The sequence below is a fragment of the Leptonychotes weddellii genome, chromosome 5 (assembly GCF_054177405.1).
Source record: "Leptonychotes weddellii isolate Sample4059 chromosome 5, ASM5417740v2, whole genome shotgun sequence".
In the NCBI taxonomy this organism is placed as follows: Eukaryota; Metazoa; Chordata; class Mammalia; order Carnivora; family Phocidae; genus Leptonychotes; species Leptonychotes weddellii.
The window spans coordinates 68927972-68946901 of record NC_138373.1 but is presented as its reverse complement, the minus strand read 5'-3'; the positions used below and the strand labels follow the sequence as shown (position 1 = coordinate 68946901).

The window sequence follows — 18930 nt, the reverse complement described above, 5'->3', positions numbered from 1 at the left end:
CTTGACCCCCTTCCAGATGCAGAAGTAGCAGATGACCCATGCCAGCAGGAGGCACAGGGCCAGCTCCCAGCGCAGGGCTCCCAGATCATGGATGCCTGACGTGATGCCCAAAACACGTCTCCTGAGGATGGAAAAAAAAAAAAAAAAAAAACAGGTGAATGGCGAAAGGGGACAACTTGACGTTTGTCTTCAAGTCTCTTGATTCTTAGAGCTGACCCCACAGATCTCATGTTCCAGGCTTCCCCTCCCCATCCCCCTGCAGCCCCCCATGGCCACGCCATGTTCCCACCTGTGGTCTGTATGCCCCTGCTGTTAGGAGACCAAATCACGTAATCCCATAGGTATCTTTGTCTTTCTAACCATCCAGCTTTCTCTGTTGTGCAGAGAGAGATAGAGAAAGAGAGAGTGAGGGTGGTAAGTAATGTATGGATGAGCAGATGGAGAGTAGATACTTACATAGGCAGGTTGATGCACAAGTACATGGGTATCAAACAGGGGGGCTGAATATGTTTTAGTATCTAAAGAATGCAGGGAGTGGTGGAAATGTGTATGCATAAGTGTTGGTGGATGTGTGGGTTTGGGGTGACATGAGGGCATACAAGTATGAGGGTGTAGGGTAGACACATGTGGGTGTTGGTAAATACGTGTGGGTTTTGGGTAAGCATGAGGGTACAGGCAGACCTTTGTAAGAACGAAGGTGGACACGTGTGGACACGGGCAGATGTAAGGCGTAGTTATGTGGAAGGGCAGAGGTGTGAATACAGGGTTTGCCAATTTCTGCAGTACCAATACGCTCACTTTGGCCAATTTCAAGCTACTAACATAACATCACTGAACACGGAGCTGGGGAGTGATGTGCACCATCTGTTCTGCTGAGCTGGGGCGGACCATTTGCCCATGTGCCATGCACCAGCGAACACAGCACACGTGTCGGTAGGTGTGAAGGTGTATGTAGGTGGGTGCCTGGGGGTGCGGATGGGTGCAAGGATGCAAGTCGACATGGGTAAATGTGTGAGTCTGGCTGGACACAGGTGGACTCGGGGTCATTGGGAGTGTGTCAGTGGACAAGTATGGGTAGTTGTGAGTGTTCCCCCAGGTCCCAGTGATGTGCCAGGTGGGGGGAGGTGGGTAAGCACTGGAGAGCGTGCACAGAAAGGCTTAAACTCGCACTCCAAGTCCCAGGCCTCAGACATCCAAATTTCCTGCTTGGGGCCCCTGGCACGTGGCATCCAAGCCCAGCACCTACTCCCAGAATTCCATGACAGGTGAGGTGAAGTTCTCAGAGAGGGCTGCTGTGCGGGCTCCCGAGCGGTTCAGAAAGTCCATGCAGTGCTCTGTTGAGGACAAGGGGGGCTGGGCATCAGCTAGGGACCATATGGGGAGAGATGCCCTTTCACCCTAGTCCCCCCTGACCCTCTGACCTTACAGCCTGGCAGTCCCCATCATTCGCAGTCCCCATCATTCCCAGTCCCAAGAGCTTCCTGTGGAGCCCCCATTTTCCAGGAGTTGACCAGCCAGGTGGTTCATGGGACCAGACCCCTCCCTATGTTCCTCCTACTGCTCTTGTTCCAGTGAATCTGGCAGTTTCTCTGGCCACCCCGCCACCCAACCTCTGACACAGAGCTCAGATCCCTCCGCCCCTGGAACCGGCCCACTCTCTCCACTCAACACACAAATGGACTACGTCCTTGTGCCTGCTCTTCCCCCTCGATGGCCTGCTGTTCACATGGTGGGTTCCTCCTCAATCTTCAGCCCTCAGCCAGCGATTTTCTTCCCACTGTGGTACCGTTTTGGCAGTTTTGTTCACCCATAGCAATTTGTAATTATTTGATTAATTTGTCCCTTTCTACCAGTAGACCGCACGCTCACAGAGCGCTGGGCCACGGGGCTTGTGCTCAGCCGTCTATGTCTGGCACCCGGCACAGAGTGAGTGATGATAACCCCTCGCAGTGGCACAAAACATTCACAGTCGGGTGGGGTTTTCGGTTCTCCTGGTGGCTAGTCCAGATTCCCACAGAAGGGTCAGCCAGCAGGACGGCACCAGGGCCCGCACAGCCTGGCTCTGAGGCAAGGGTTTTCCCCAGGGAGAGGCCCCAGCCCAGGGGTCGAAACCATGGATACCTGTGTTCCAGCTATTGCTACAGGTCGTCCAGGGCAGCTCAGAGGTGAAGGAGCTGAACAGGTAGAAGAGGGCCCAGGCCAGGATGATGATGTAGTAGATGTTCAGATAGGACTCGATGACCACAGAAGCCAGACCAATGCCTACGGGAAGAGGGGAGGCATGCGGGAGCAACAAGGAGAACCCAAGAGATCAAGTTAGCCCAGCAGAGCCACACGGAAGCCTCCTGCCGCGGCTAGAAGGGGATTGGGTGCCACCCGAAGACAACCACCAGGATTTCTTTATTGGCCCGAGAAGCCACAGACAGCACATTTTTCTAAGAAACACAGGTTACAGAACACCACAGTTTGCATTCTTCCAGTTTTGCAATATATATATTTGAATGTATATCTTCTTTTTTTTATTTTTTTATTTTTTTCTCATTATGCATAATTTACTTGACATTTTTTTTTTTTTTTTTTTTAAGGAGATAAACTCTGGAAGGATTGTCATCCAAAAGCTACCTGTGGTTCTCTAGGTGATAGGATTTCGGTTCACTTTTTAAAGGTTTTTTTTTTCCCTTTTGTCCATCTGCATTCTCCAGTTTTTCTACGACAATCACACATTACTTGTAAAATGAAAAAGGGCAAGAAGAACAAAGGAGTAAGTAGGGAAGTCTTGGTAAGAATCAGTCTCAGGATAAGAGCAAAACCCAAAAGAAACCAGCAAAGAAAAAAAAAGAAGAGGTCGCTGGTTGTCGAGAACCCTGGAGCCTGAGTGGGTCTCAAAATGCCAGCTCACCGCCCAGTGAGGGGCAAGAGTGTCAGCCGAGGCGGGACCTGTGCGCCCAGGTCGGACGCAGGGGAGCAGTCTGGAGGCTGGCCGTGGGGCTGGGAGGGAGCAAGGGCAGGCGCAGTCCCCCCACCCCTCGCCTCCCCCCTCCCCGGCCCGCCTGCTCCTGCAAACGTGGGATCTTTTCCACAGTCATTTTAAAAGTAGCACGTTGCCAGGGCGGCCGTTAGTCCCGAGGTGTGAAAGCAGGCGGAGGAGTGGGCGCCGCGCCCTGTCCCAGGTCCCAGTCGCTCCGCGTCCTGGGGAGGTGCCCGCGGCCCGGGAAGCCGGGGCTCCAGGATGACTTAAGGAAGCACAGCCCTGAGGCAGGTCGGAAAATCAATGCCGACTGTCCACAAAACCAGCCCTTGGCCGGGCGAGCCCACCCTGATTGTCTGTTCCAGCGGGCCTGGCCAACTCGACCGGAGCACCCCCCGCCCCCCGCCCCCGTGTTTTCCTGCGTTTGGGTCTCCGCAAATCATGCAGGCGTCGGGGGCAGGGGCGCCCTAAAGCGACCGTGGGCTGGGGCCTCGGGAGGAGCGGCGGCCAGGGCTGCTGATGGCGCGGAGGGTCCCCGGGGAGCCGGGCGGCCGGGCTGTTCGGAGCGCGCACGCAGACACCCACACACCCAAACAAGCGGCCACTGTGCGGCCACTCGCCGCCGGAACGCGCTGTGCTCCCACCGCCTGTAAACACCCGACCGGACCCGGGAGGAGGCAGGGAGCCAGGCTGGGAGGAGGGGGTGCCCCATCTCTGAGGGTAGGGATGATCTCAGGGGAGGAAGCTTGTGCCTGTGTGTAAACTGAGGAGGGAGGGAGGGTGGGTGAGCACAGGGTGTGGCCTCCGTGTGCTGGGAGGGTGAACTGCGGGGTGGGTGCCATCAGGCCGGTGGAGGGCAGGTAGCAGGCAGCCTGGACCCTCCCACCAACATCGGTGCACACACCCTGAGACTCCAGGCCTTGGAGTCTCTGTCTCTTCAACTTGCCCAAGAGGGAAGGAGCAGTAATCCCTCCCCCCAACCCCCATCCAATGCTTGGTTTGCTCACCCGATCTGTGGTGACTGCCTTGGAGAGTTAGTAGATACCTGCCAGAGAGGCCAGCCCCGCCTTTTGCCACCCAGGAGCTCGCTTGGTCCTAGGGATAGCGCGCAACTGGGTGGGACATTAGGCGACTGCTGGGCTCCAGAGCAGAACACGGAGACACTGCTCTGGCTGAGGCCACAGTCACCCAGCAGGACCCAGCACTCCTGAGTAGAAACGTATGTGGGCCAAGCTTCGCCCCTCCCCAGCCCCTCACTGCTGCTCCTCCAGGGGTCCCATGGGTGCCCCAAGAGGAATGAGTACCAGATGAGCCTGGTCCCCGCAACCAAACCCCCAATTGGTGGTCGGGTTCCCAGCCTGCTCAGGAGCCAGGTTTTCCCCCCATGCCCACCTGAGCATGGTAGCTACAGCCCAGCTGAGTAGGCTGTAACCCCAGATAGCCTAGTCCCTGGGGCTGCCTCCAGACTGACGTGAGGGAAAGAGTCCTCTCCTCATTTCCCATAGGCAAGGAACCTCTCAGAGACAAGGGCTGGGGAGTCCCGCCAAGGGGACTGGCCCAATCAGCTAAAGATGGGGTGGGGAAGGACACCCCAAGCTGCTCACATTAGTACTAGCAAGTCCATAGAGAGAACAGGAGCTGTCCCTAACCTAATCCCTAACCTAATTCCTAACATGGGAAAAAGCATGAATTTTCAGCTCAGGGAGACCTGGGTTCAAATCCTCAGTAAATGATCTCATTTTCTCATCTGGAGGATCCAATGAGGAAATGCATGTCAAGTGCTTGCCGGAGCCCTAACACATAGCCGGGCTCAGGGGACGTTAGCCATCGTCCTCATCGCGATGGTTATGTACCTCGGCCGCACGTCTGGGGCCGCGCCATGTACACCGGAACAGCATTCCAGGAAGCTGATGAAGATGAAGCTCCAGGATTCCTCACTTGCAAAAACTCCTTCCAAGCTCTGCATCTAATTTTGCACTGGTGATTTTGTATTGTCTTTCTTGAGACGTGACTTCCTCCCCAGGATCTATAAGCTTTGGGCCCCCCAAAGTCTGATAACTCTTCCTGTGTCCCCCACAGCACTTCGCACAGGATGAGAGTAATGAAGAAGAAGGTGGTGGCAGGGAAGGAAAGGGGAGGAGCGATGGAGGGATGGAGGCGCTTGGTGGCCCTGGTAGGAGGACAAAGGGGAACACTCACCCTGGAGAAGGGGACAGATCTTCCTCCAGGCTGTCACGCTGCCTTGGCTGGTGTACTGGCCCAGCGCCACCTCCAAGAAGAACACTGGGATGCCGCAGGTGAAGAAGAAGATGAAGTAGGGGATGAAGAAGGCTCCTGTGGAGCAAGAGGGGGCAGGGGCTGAGTCCTCGACCCATCTGGGAGACCAGCGTCCCACTGCTTGGCATCCTTGATCTCCCTCCCCACCCTCCCAGGGGCCCATGTCGGCTTCCTCCTGTCTGCGAACAGGGACAGGCAGAAATTTTCCAGTCTGAACCCCATTCAGGATAGGAAAGATCTTTGAAGAAAAAGGAGTGAACATTTAGGTGGAAATCCTAATAGATGCACTATTTATTTTCTCAGTGTGCTTCACAAACTTAGTCCATTTATTATTTTTGGAACCAAAACATGTGTTCTGTATAATTTGATATGCTTATTAAATTATCAAGTGTGTTACATTTTAGAGAAAAACAAACAAAAACACCTCGGAAAAATTGCTTTTCCTCTAATAATTTTCAGATGTTTTTTTCCCTCCACCGGGCTCTGATCCAAACTGGGGTCCCAGCAGAGAAGGCCGTTTCTCTGCTCAGGCAGATTCTCGGGCACTGGGGTTTCAGCAGTTATGTGATTAGGTGCTGACCTACAGCCCCCACAGGAGGCCAGGCCGAAAAAGCATCCAGCAAAGTAGGGAACTTAAAGATAATGCTAAGCCGCTGGTGCCCACTTCAGTCACTAAGACATATACCTGAGGATGGAAAAAAAAAAACAGATGGGTGAACAGATTATTGTTTACCGCATCAAAATAACACTTAGCACTTATGCTGTGCTTACTGTGTGTAAGGCATTCTTCTAAATGCTCCACCAACATCAGAATCCTCACAGAACCACCTCCCATGGGGCAGGTACCACTGTTATCCCCATTTTACAGATGAAGAGACTGAGGCATCACGCCAAGTGGTCCGATTCTGAGTCTGTGCTCTTACCCAAGGAATCCACATTACTTTGCAGGAAAAATAGAAAGTACAAAGGAGGAAAAAGGAAAAAAAATATTGTATAGCCTTCCAATTTTCTTATAAACACACACACACACGCACATATATACATATATATTTGGCAAAAAATGAGAACCTACTATATATTCCTTGACTACCATTTAAAAACCTATCAGGAACCTATTATATCAATACATATAGAAGGCATCATTTTAATGCCCGTATCATATTCCACCGTAAGCATGTATCTTAGTTCATTTCATCGATACCTCCACTGGCCAGGTACCTTTGGTTGTTTCATTAGAAACCCCACTGAGATCCATTGTCCACATCCTTGTGCACTTAGCTAACTGTCTCCTCAGTATAAATTTCCAGTGGACAAATTGGTAGGTCAGAGTGTATGTACATTTTTTTTTGCAGTAAAATATATATAACATAAATTTTACTTTTTAACCATTTTTAAGTGTAAGGTTCAGTGGCATTAAGTACTTTCACTCTGTTATCCAACCATCACCACCATCGATTTCCAGAACCTTCTCAGCCATCCGAATCTGAAACTCTGTAGCCATTAAACACTAACTCCCTATTCCCTGCCTCTCCCTGGCCCCTGGTAACCACCATTCTACTTTTTGTCTATGAATTGTTTTTCTAGACACCCTATATAAGAGGAATCATGCACTACTTATGTTTTTGGTGTCTGGCTTATTTCACCTAGCTTCATGTCCTCAAGGTTTATCCATGCTGTTTTCAGGCTGAATAATATTCCCTCATGTGTATATATCACATTTTGTTTATGCATTTGTCCATTGATGGACATTTGGGTTGCTTCCACCCTTGGGGCTTGAACAGTTTTTTAAGGACTTTGACATGCATTTCTGAATCGCCCTCCCAGCCTCTTCTACCCATCTGCACCGCCAGTAGCAATATGTGAGAGTGAAGGAGAAGGATCTGTGAGTCTTCTGGGCCCTCCGGAGCCACAGCAGCTGGTAATTCTCCAAGTCCTGAAGTCCTTTTTAACCCCAGCTTTGCCCGCACATCCTGAGTAACACCACTGACGCCGGTTCACGCGGCTTAGGTGGTTACAGGGGTGAGGCTGAGGGGCTCTCCCAGAGGGCGCTTTACGGGAAGTCTGTGGCGGCATGTGACCCATGGGCCCCTTCCTGCTGGCTGTGCGGAAGCCCTTCCCTCTCCTGAAGGGGACGGCCTCAGCCCTACCCTTGGCACATAGACTTCTGCCCCACAGAAACCGGGGAGAGCTCAGGAGGCCTGGAGCTGGGCCACCCTCAGGCTGAGTCGGGCCTGGAGGGTCAGTGCTAGGCCCCGACCACAGCAGGCAGTGGGAGGAGGTTGGTCCTGGAGCGCCTGCAGGCATCCGTTCTTGGCTTTCTCCCTGGGTTTTCAACATACTATCACTGCAAACATCTTCCCCTCGGAGTGAGAATCCTCACTCGGGGAGATGGACCTGGTCCACAGTTCCCTTAGCATCTGCCCATGCTCTGGGCACGAGCAGCCGGATGAGGCCCCCCAGGGATCCGTGAGGACAGGGTGACTTGGGACGCATTTATAGTCTCTCTCCCTTTGCTCTAAGGTATGCCTTATTAGCTCTGCCAAGCACTTACTCCGGAACCACTAGCAATCTGGAAACTCAGAATTCATAAAATTCTCTTTTGGGGTGAGCCATTTTTTTTTTTAAAGATTTTATTTATTTATTCATGAGAGACAGAGAGAGAGAGAGAGGCAGAGGGAGAAGCAGGCTCCCAAGGAGCAGGGAGCCCGATGCGGGACTCGATCCCAGGTCCCTGGGATCATGACCTGAGCCGAAGGCAGACGCTTAACCATCTGAGCCACCCAGGCGCCCAGGGGTGAGCCATTTTTTGAGGATGATCTAGTTTAGCAACTCCCTGGGGTTTTTTTTGTAACCAAAGATATTATTACACCAATAACACTATTTTTTCATCCCTCTTGAAAGATTTTTCTCTACAGAACCGTTGGTTAACTAATTATTAATTCATTATGAATTGATTAATATATCAGTAAACACTATATTTAACTGCTTTTTTTCTTATTTATTTATTTTTTTTAAAGCAAGGCAGAGTGCCACCTGCAGCGCCTCATTTGGACGTGTCTGGAGTCTCAGAAGCTTGATTACCCTACGTTCTCCTACAAATGGACCTGGAGAGCTTGTTTGGGGGTCCTAGCAGGGGAGCGCAGCTACTCGTATACCCTTGATGGAAGAACAGTCCTCCCCTATCAGGGAAGGTCGTCCTCTTGGACCAAGCGCGCAGCTTCGGGCAGGGCGCCCGTGGAGCGGTGTGGGAAGAAGGGGACACCTGCCTAGCCAGCCAGATCACAGAACCACCTCAACCGCATCAACCCTGGCAATCAACAGGGTGACAGATGTCGCAGCCAGATCGCCCTCACATCCTAACTGCTAACTAAAGAGTTATGGTCAGCTCAAGATAAACCCTATCATCGTAGTGAGTTAGTACAATTCTAGCCTAAAGCAAAAAGGTGACATTTGAGTTAGTCGGTGAAGTCATGTTCCCACGTAGATCCATTATTAAGTTATCTGAAACAAGGAAACCTACATTCCTACTTTCCTGGACCCCCAAAGACCAGTGACCTGACATTGGGACCCCTGACCTTGCTCCACCCCTCATGTAGGGGAGGATGAGGGACATAGGATAGAGGGGTGGCAGGGTGGGTGTCCTCCCCGGGTACATAGGTTGGGACAGAGCTAATGCGAGAACACAGACTCTGCCCAATAACTGCGATCCAGCACTGCCTCTTCACAGACGACCCAGGCTCAGCGCGGTGTCCCTGCACACTGTCCTAGGCGCTTGTGTCCCCATGCTGCCCCACAGCCAGGACTGAGGCCACGGCCACAGTGCAGCCACCAGGCAGGACAAGGAGGTGTGGGCACCCAAACCAGAAAACCTGTCCCCTGGACCCTCCTTCTCCCTCCTTTTTAGATGGCAGGGCAAGTGATGTGCAAGCCAGTGAACCAGGTGCCCAGGCCCGCAGCTCCCAACCACTTCTATGATCTTGGGCAAGTCGCTAAACATCCCTAGGAGCCTCTGGGCGCTCTATGAAATGAGTGCTCAGCCTGGATCATCTTCAACTCGAGCACGAACGCCCTGTGTGTCCGTGAAACTGGCCTGGGGCAAAGAAACAAGTCACCGCCCCTACCACTTCTCCCCGCCTTCCCTAATCTCTGGCCAGCATTAACCCCCCACTCCCCAGCCTCGCTCCATAGCCCTCACCTGCCAGGAAACCCCATTTCTATTTCTTGGAGCCATTAGTTCAAGTAGTTGGTAATAATACTATAAGGTTGGAAACACAAAACAAGATACCGGGTAGATGCTCAGTAAATACCTGCCAAAGTAAATATGGGGGTGCCTGGGGGGCTCAGTCGATTAAGCATCTGACTCTTGATTTTGGCTCAGGTCATGATCCCCTGGTCATGGGATCTGAGCCCCATGTCAGGCTCTACGCTCAGCGGGGAGTCTGCTTGAGATTCTCCTCCCCCTTGGCTGCTCCCCCCCACCTCCAAAATAAATAAATAAATCTTTTTTAAAAATTAAATATGAATAGTGTTATAAGGGTTTTCTATTTTTTTTTTTAAAGATTTTATTTATTAGAGAAAGAGACAGAGAGAGGGAGGGAGGGAAAGAGAGAAAGCACAAGCAGGGGCAGCGGCAGGCAGAGGGAGAAGCAGGCTCCCCGCTGAGCAGGGAGCCCAACATGGGGCTCGATCCCAGGACCCCGGGATCACGACCTGAGCCGAAGGCAGACGCTTAACCGACTGAGCCACCCAGGCGTCCCTATAAGGATTTTCTAAACAATAATTATCTTTAAATAGGAATGTTTCTTCTTTTTACCTTTCTGGAATGTTTCAGATTTCACAATAAATGTGTACAATTTCCACAAGAAGAATAAAGGTATTTTCAAAAGGCAAAGATGAATCTGTCCAGTCACAAATAAATTCATATAAATGAATACTTCCATTTGTATGAAAATTCCAAATAGGTAAACCCATAGCCACAGAAAGTAGATTAGTGGTTGCCAAGGGCTGGCAGCAAGAGGGAATAGAGAGTGACTGCTAATGGCTTCAGGCCTTCCTTCTGGAATGACGAAAATGTTCTAAAATCGGTTGTGGCGATGGTTGCACAATTCTATGAATATACTAAAAGCCTCTAATTGTACACATAAAAAGATTAATCTGGCCCCTTCCCACCATACCCCTGCTCATTTTTACTACCAGTGCTGAAAAATAATAAAATTATGTTGCTTTAATTAAAAAAAAAATCAGAGACAAGATCATATTTCTCTGCTCCGATTCTTCAACCGTTCCCATCTCAGAGCAGAGCCTATTAGATGTGAGCCCTGTGACCTCTCTGATCTCTTCTACTCTTCTCCACATCTGTCACTGCCCCACTGTTCTTCAAACAGGCCAGGTGCACTTTCACCCCAGGACTTTGCACTTGCTTTCCCCTCCGTTTGGACTGGTCTTCACCTGATCTCCATCTGTAAGACTCACTCCTTTACCTCCTTCAAGGCTTGGCGCAAATGTCACCTCCTCAGCGCAAGCTTTCCTGGGCACCTTACTTCACCTTTTCAACCCTTCCCCCCATCCCCTACATCTCCAACGACCCAGCATTCCCTACCCCTCGTCCCTGCTTGGCTTCTCACCATTCCACTCCTCACCATCAACATCCCATGCATCTTACTTCCTTGTCTGTAATCTGCCACCCTGCGCTAGAATACATATAACACACAGAATGTGTTCTGTGCTGTATCTAGAACAATGCCTAGCCCAGGAGAGGCCCACAGTAAAATACTGGCTGAATGAATGACTCCTATCAGCAACCAGCATTACACAGAATCATGAAAGACTAGTATATCCTATCTTGTTACACACTCAGATTCCTTGGTCCTACCCATTGCCTCCATTACCCTTCACCATGGCCCTGGGAGGCATCATCCCTATTTCACAGAGGAGGACCCTGAGAACCCCCGGGCCCTCCAGCTCCATGCCAGCCTCCTTCCATTTTACCACATCGCCAGGCAGGAGGCGCCCAGGTAGGCCCTGCCTGCGGTCAAGGCACAGCTCTCCCCACCACGCCTACCTCAAAATGAACTCACCACCTCCATTTTTGTAGCAGAGATAGGGAAACCTCCAGACATTCCCCAGCCCAATGATCTCCCCGGCCACTGACAGCACAAACTCCATCTTGTTGGTCCATTGGCCCCGATCCTTCACCTGGTCCTCGCCTTCCTGTTCCAACTTCTCTCCCTCCTCAGGGAGCCAGGAGACCACGGGAGGCCCGTCCTCGGGGACTGCCACTTTTCTGTCCATGGCGACGTGATGGACCGGGAGGCCGCGGAGCTGGGAGAGGGCAGGATGGTGAGCCTGGTGTGACAAGAAGGGGTGAGCCGTACCACCCCGAAGCGTGCCCTCCACTCCTGTTTTCTCCCTCTTGGCTTTGATTATTGTTGGAATATTGCGGTAACATTTCCCATTGTTGGAATATGGTTTAATATCTTGGGCTGTTGATTTTCTTCCCAAACTCTCCATGACTTTTACACCGAAAGTTACACTTTGCTGTCATGACTTGGAGAACAAATAGGGAGCCAGTCTTCGTTTGCCCATTTTGCAGAGGGGGACATCCAGGCCTTGACCGGTGAAGTGGCTTGCTTACGACCATATAGGAGTAGACTGGGAGGAAAAGGCTCGGGGGTCTTTCATTCCGAGTCCCTTCTTTTTTTATTTTTTTATTTTTTTTAAGATTTTATTTATTTATTTGAGAGACAGAGAGAGAAAGAGCACAAGTCAGGGTAGAGGGGCAGGGGGAGAGGGAAAAGCAGACTCCCCGCTGAGCAGGGAGCCCGATGCGGGGCTCGATCCCAGGACCCTGAGATCATGACCTGAGCCGAAGGCAGACGCCTAACGACTGAGCCACCCAGGCGTCCTCCGAGTCCCTTCTGATATTTACAGCCAGCCACCGTCCCCGCTCGCCCGTCTGCCCAGCTCCACAGTGTCGGGTGAGTGGCACCCGCCCAGCCTCCGGCCTCCAAGCCAGAAGGGATCAAAGCCTGCCAGGGGTGACAGGAGGTCAAAGGGCAGGTGTGGCCCAGGTGACTGCATGGTCTTCTGCTAGCTGGTTGTGTGCTCATTCCTATGCCAGGCAATCGATCAACTCAGGGTAAACATGGGAGCCAGCTAGCTCTGGGCGTCTGATTGGAAGGGAAGGAGAAGGTGGGGCCTCTGAACAAGGCCAGATGAGACCCGGGATTGGTGCCAGGACCAAGTATAGGCCTTCGAGGGAAACCTGGTTCTTCTTCCTTCTCCGTTGTACCTCTGCCCTGAGAACAAGCAAGGGGTCCTGGCGGTCGATCCCAGAGCGATTCTCACTGGGGTGGTGGTCTCCTCAAGGGAGACCCAGACGTGGCTGAGCGCGACAGCAGGTCACTGGCCTTCCTGACTTCCTGTTCTCCTAAAGAGCCCAAAGCTCACTGGACTGCCAGAAAAATGACGTGGTCTCTCTTGGTCTACTCTGTCCCTATCGCTGTCCATTTTTCAACCTCCAGGAGATAAACTGCAGCACTGTGGTGTTGTACCTGGAGTCCTTGTTTGCCTACCCCCCTCCCCCCCCCACAGCCACCCTGAGGCCACCTTGGCTCCCGAGGAGCTGCCAGGAGGAGGTGATCTGGCCCCAGAGGGAAGCACCCACCCAGCACCCCTCACCTCCGGGGGGCGCTGGGGAAATCAAAGTGACCCTAAGCTACCAAGTGCTCCATGCCCCTCCAAGGCTCTAGAGAAACACAAGGGATTCTTTTTACTAAGTGTCTGTGTTTTTTCGTTGGTCCTTTTAACCCAGGCAACAGCCCAAGCCCAAGTCAGTTAAAAAGGCGTGGCAGGAGCCATTTGAGGTTATGGAAATTTTTGAAGGTGACTTGGAGGACAGGTTATCCCAGGAATGGGAAAGCCTGTCGGGGTTAGATTCTGGTATTGGGACCTACTCAGAGGTTTCCACTGCAAGCTCAGCTCAGGAAGAAAGATGAAGAGAGAAGCGCCTAATGGAAATCAGAGGTCTTCAGCCCCTGATGTAAGGGAGGAGGAGGGAAGGAAGGGAGAGAAGAAGGCTTCCAGGTTCAGAGGAGACCATCAGACCCTAGGAGTGGGGGAGGCTTTGAGAACCAGAGTGTCAGGTTGGAAGAACAGGGCAGTTTGGCCCTGGGGGAAAGAGTTGGTGCTACCTGAACCAACTGTAGATGTTGCTACAGAATTGGGGTTTGGGCACCCTAAGGAGTGGCCCCAGAATCGTTATCAGACAAATGAGTGGATGAATGAATGAATTCAAAAACATTAACGGAAAAAACACCAGGCAGGAAACCTAAGGTCTAGTCCAGACCTAGCCAATAATAATATTAATAAAAGTTAACATTTGACTAATTGTCGCGCCAAAAACCTACACTTCTTCATATGCGTTATTAAATTTCATCCTCATTAAAATCTTTAAAGTAGGTATTACTATTAAGTCCATTTTATCAATGAGGAAATGAAGCTCAGAGAGATGAAGGAACAGGACTTGACACCTTGCAAGTATTCAGTAAAACTATTTTTAAATGATTTGAATGAACTCACCAATACAATAAGCAATGGAGCGGAGTCTCTAACTTGCTGTATGAACTTAGGCAACTCACACGTCCTCTCTGGGCTTTAAGTCTCCCTGGAAGAGAGAATGAGCCATTCAACAGGGGTGCTGGGAGGGTGGGGGATAAAAATAAGATCCATAAAAGACAAGGAGAGATTTTTTGCCTTTGCTTGCCAAGCCATAGTGTAGCTCAGCTCAGGGTGAGCCCAAGCACAAAGGTTTCCAAGGGGGTGGACAGGAGACAAGCCTTCCTGTTCTCAGACCAGAAGCAGCTATGACAGGGCCAAGCTGTCCTCAACAGTGGAAGGAAGAGAGACCTGGTGGGGCCAAGGAGTAAGCGAAGGGAAGACCAGAGGAGAGTGCAGGACTGCGAAGCAAATCTCAGAGCCCAGTTTGGGTGCAGGGTTTGGCTTGTATCGGGATGGGGAAGACAAGAAGAGAACACACACTGATGAGCTGATACTGATGCAACATATTTTTTTTAAAGGTTACTGGAAAGATCATAATTTATGGGTTAGAGTGAAAAAACGGAATGGCAGAATGAAAGCAAGAGCATGTGGAAACGAAAGCTGGCCCCGAGCCATGGTAAATCAAGAAGAAACAGGCCTTCAGTGCAGCAAGTGGTATTCAAGTTAGACTCAGGGAAGAAATGTCGAGGTGGAGGTCAGACATAAACACAGGCTGTACAGAGCTCTCCTGTGGGGGCTCCTTTTCAAAGCCAAAAGGACGGCATGCCCCCCTACCCTCCTTACCCCTAGCCCACTTGCGAGGAATAAACAGTGTTATCCACAGTCAAGATGACTTCCAGAGATCTCCCCCTTCCCGAGATCTCCCCCGTCTCAGCTCTGCCACCTCTCCAGCCCCTAGCGCCCCCTTCCCACCTCTGCTAAGCTGGAGCAGGATACGGGGTCATGCATTGGAGCTCACCACACTTCAGTGCCCTCCAGAAGCCAAGACACCTACATCCACACTGGGCTCAGTGCAGCCCACCAAGAAAATCTTCAAGAGGCTAGCAAGTCCAAAGTTAACCGTTTTCAGGAGCTGGGCATGGGGCTAGGAGGAGGAGGTCTGGTCAGGGTCTAGCAGAGGAGCAGACAGGTGGCGAAATGCCGCTCCCGCCATGCTGCTGGGATCCCAGCTCGGCCCCATCACCCTCCCAGTCCAGCACAGGAATGGCCCAGCCCCGGACCCGGTGGGGGGGGGGTGCGGGGGGCGCGGGGGGCACGGGATGCCCCAGGCCCTGCTTCAGCCCCCACCCACATACCAGTTCCCCTTTCTGTACACACACTGGTGCCATTCCTGTCACGTCCCTTTGCACACACATACCTGTGTGCATGGCACCAAAACCTGACTCCGGCTAGTCCCTCACAGCCTGGGGGCTGCCGGGTTAGGCTGCTGGCCGCCTGCACCTCCCCACCACTCCCTTGTTGCCCTTCTCTGGCACAAGCATGCTCACGCCTCCCCACAGCCTGAGCTGGGGCAGCTTCCTCCTTCTGGGAGACGCTTGGCTCCCTGCTTGCGCTGCTTGACCCATGGGGGAGGGCAGGAACCCCTCATCTGCATGGCTAATTGCAGGTCATGGGTCTGGAGGGATGCCCAAGGTTTGTCCCGTCTGCTCTTCCTTCCCATCTCCCTGGGTACTGTCTGCTTCCCCTCGTTCCCTCAGCCAGGTGATCACCCCTCCTTCACCTACTCCCTAGGGCCAACCCCCCACCTAGGGTCTTTCCCAGGCTCGTCCCTGAGCAACTTAGAAGCTGTGGGTGGCTTCGGGGAGTCGGGGTGATTCCCCTGGTCCTAAGATGCCCCAACATCAGACTTACCTTCAGCCCCAGTCTTTTGTACCACAGACACACACAATCCTACAAAACCTTGCCTCCCAGGACTCACCCCTCCAGCCCCTCTGAGGCACCCTCTAAGGGACTGCGAAGACACAGCCCGTCCTCTGCTTCCTGCTCACCTCAGTCCGGAGCTCGGCTCCCGTGGTCAGCTCAGCTCCATGCCTCCGGTCCCCGGGACAGTGGCGGGGAAGCCCACACAGCCGGGACCTGAGAGGGGAACCAGCCTCCCCCTTTGCTCCTTCTCCTGTTCCTCCCAGCTCAGAATCCCATCCGAGTTGTTGTCCCAGGACTCCCAGACAGAAAGCAGCTCTGTGTGTGTGTGTGTGTGTGTGTGCGCGCGCTCACGCACACCAGTGTATTGGGAAGTGAAGGGACAGAGAAATACCACAGCAACAGGAGGGACTGAAGCCAAAAGTTTGTGCACCAGGATTACAACATCCAACCTCAGGAAGCCAAGTCCTCTGTCCCCAGTCCACCACCCCCAGCTCCCTCCCACTGTGGGAGCCCCCCCCCAAGCCCTCCCACTGAGCTCTGTCCCTCCAGTCCAGCTCAGACTTCCATCTGATCACGTCTCCCTCCTTTTGCCCCTCGCGCCTTCCCCCTCCTCACCGTGCCCCTCCAGTACCTGCTCCTTCCGAGGGAAGAGACGAGGATGTACAAGGCAGGGTGCAGCCTTTTCTTACCAGAGCAGTAGGACGGGAGCCACCACCCCCCGGGCTGGAAACTGAGAACCTCAGGAGGGGAGTTGGCCTCACTGACGAGGGCTCGGGAGGAGGGTGAATCACGCGCTGGAGTTTTCCACCAAGTACCTGCCCTCTGTGGTTTCAAGGCAAGGCTCTGGACCTTCACAACCACTACCCTTTGCCTTGGGATTTTCCTAGAGAAAGTTCTCAGAGCATACCTCAAGAAGCCTAAGTTAGAAAGGACACAGGTTTATAATCAGACAAGACCTGAGTTTGAACCCCTCCTCTGTTCTACTGGTCAGGTCAGCTAGGCAAGGATCTGAGCCTCAGTTTTCCAATCTGTAAAAGGTACAAAACAAGACCTACCTACTTTTTATAGTTAGAGACAATATGGTAAATTGCTTAGGAGATTGTAGATGCTTCAGCGGGGGGGTGGGGGGGTCAGTGGTGTTTGCTGTGTGTCCTCTGGAAGTGGGGGCAGGGATGGTGTGGCGTCCGGTCCCAGGCAGCAATAATAATGCTCTGGTGACCTCTCAGCACTAAAGCACGTAACTGGGACTTGTCTGATTGCCTGGCCGCCATCAGTGGTGAACTGGTATTTGTTGAATGAACGTGTGTGGCCCTCTGCTATGTGCCCAGTGAGCTTATGCAGAGTGGGGTGCCCCTCACTGGTCCTGCACACGCCCTCATGGTGCTGGGTGCAGGACTGTCCCGTGGTCCTTCATTCAGAACAGCCAGTGGCTCTTTCAAGACAATGAAGGTAATTTCTCAGCCCCAGGTGGTGTGGAGGGAGGGGGAAGTTGTGGGGAGAAAAGGAAATTTCCCTTTGCATGAGCTTCCCCTTCGTATTTTAGAACTTCCCAGTAGGGCTGGGGTGTGAAGTTAGAATCTCAGTCTGTAGTTTTCCATCAAGCAGCCCCACTGGGTGGCTCGCAGGCCCCTCACAGCATCTCCTGTGGGGTTCCCCAGCGCGAGAAAGCCCGAGTGAGTCTCAGTTCGCAGACTCCTTGCCTCTGTGAAACCAGAAGGCAGACGGAGGGTCAGCCCTGGCAGAGCCGTGCATGGTCCCAACCAGAATTCACGCTGCAGTTACCCCTGCCCGCAGCTGGGATGATATGACCTGCATTGCTGCATCTGTCCCTGCAAGTTGGGTCCACCACGGGTCAGCCATAGAGCTTAGTGCAGCGGGGACACCAAAGTCCACAAGATACAGAACAGCAGCGGCAGCCTTTCTGGAACAAAACACCCAACCTCCCCATGAAGGGGAGCGAGAAGAAAGAGAATCAGACTAGGCAGAGGGGAAATTTCCCGGCTCATTCATTCATTCAAAAATTATATTTCATGCCTGCAATGTGTCGGGCTTTCCACAAAGACCTGGGGTTACATGTGGACAAACAGTCCTGCCTCCTCTCCTTCACCTTGTAGGAGAATAGCTGCCTTGTTGGTCCTGGACTCCTTTTAACTTTGAGCCCCACCTTCGTCAAGTCTCCCCTCGCCCCTGCAACTTCCAACCCCTAGTGGGTATTCAAACCAATTAGTAAACTCCTGGAGGCCGGAGACGCCTGTCTTTGCAAAAGGTAGGAATCCCTAAATTACCTGGAAAGCCTACCTGAGACGGTTTCCAAACTGGGAAGGGCCCAGAGACAAGATGGAATATGGTTAAATGACTCAGTTATCTTGCTGCGGTGAGAACCGTGAACCCCATAAAATGGTCTCCTCACCACCTTCATCTAAGCCCATGCATGCCTTTAGAGAGCCTGGCATGGAACCTGCTTCCTGAGCATCTAACTCTTGTTCTACTGCAGCATAATTGTTTCCTAGACCGGAAATATCTAAAAGGTAGGGGACATATTTCCTAATTCTTTGTTTCTGCCTTCAACATTTAATACAGTGCTGGCTCAGTAGGCACTTGATGTTTATTGGATGGATGGATGGATGGATGGATGGATGGATGGATGGATGCAACTTGAGGGAAAAAATTGATCCCATTTTTCCATTTTCTGGAAAGGCCCTGCTCTCCCAGAATCAGGGGATAGATTAGGGCTTGGTGGACTCAGCTCCTGCTTTTCTTGGACAATACTGCTGATGCTGGGCAGGACCCTGGGACAACAGGATGCAGAGTTATTCTGGGGCTACCTCTCCCTTGCCCCCCACCCCCAGAAATGCCTAGCTCAGGAAACGGGTAGCCTTTTTTCTGGGCCCAATGCCACTTGATGCAAGGGGCTGGGGAGGCCAGCAGACTGCAAAGATGCCTCTGAACTCTTCCTGGGCTTTTGTGTTTCATTGATGGCCCAATGTTGTGGGGCTGGAGCCTTGGGAAAGAAGCTGGATTTGCTCAAATGTGTCCCCGTGGCAGCTCTCCCTACACCCTCCACTGGATTCCAACAACACACTGATCTAGGCCTTATTATTTCCATTTTATAGAGGAGAAAATGAGGGTTCAGAAAGGTGAACTGGCCCCAGGTCCCATAGCTAGTAGGTCAGAGGGCTCAGACCCAAGCCAAGACCGCAAGCCTCTATAAAGGAGTGCACTGGGCTGACTGTGGTGTGTTTGAGTTGGTGCACATTTATCTG

At 52.3% G+C, this 18930-nt stretch overlaps 1 protein-coding gene across 1 annotated transcript in view; it reads right to left on the bottom strand.

Moving 5' to 3' along the window:
* SLC6A12 (solute carrier family 6 member 12) overlaps positions 1-16118 on the bottom strand; it is a 25618-nt gene extending 9500 nt beyond the window's left edge. The window contains exons 1-7 of the mRNA XM_081821013.1: positions 15793-16118; positions 13826-13910; positions 11323-11566; positions 5168-5302; positions 2122-2262; positions 1247-1334; positions 1-121 (exon numbers count right to left, since the gene is read on the bottom strand). Coding sequence (XP_081677139.1) covers positions 1-121; positions 1247-1334; positions 2122-2262; positions 5168-5302; positions 11323-11536 — 699 coding nt within the window. The 5' untranslated portion in view covers positions 11537-11566; positions 13826-13910; positions 15793-16118. The remainder of the gene's footprint in view (positions 122-1246; positions 1335-2121; positions 2263-5167; positions 5303-11322; positions 11567-13825; positions 13911-15792) is intronic.
* Positions 16119-18930: the final 2812 nt, after the last annotated feature.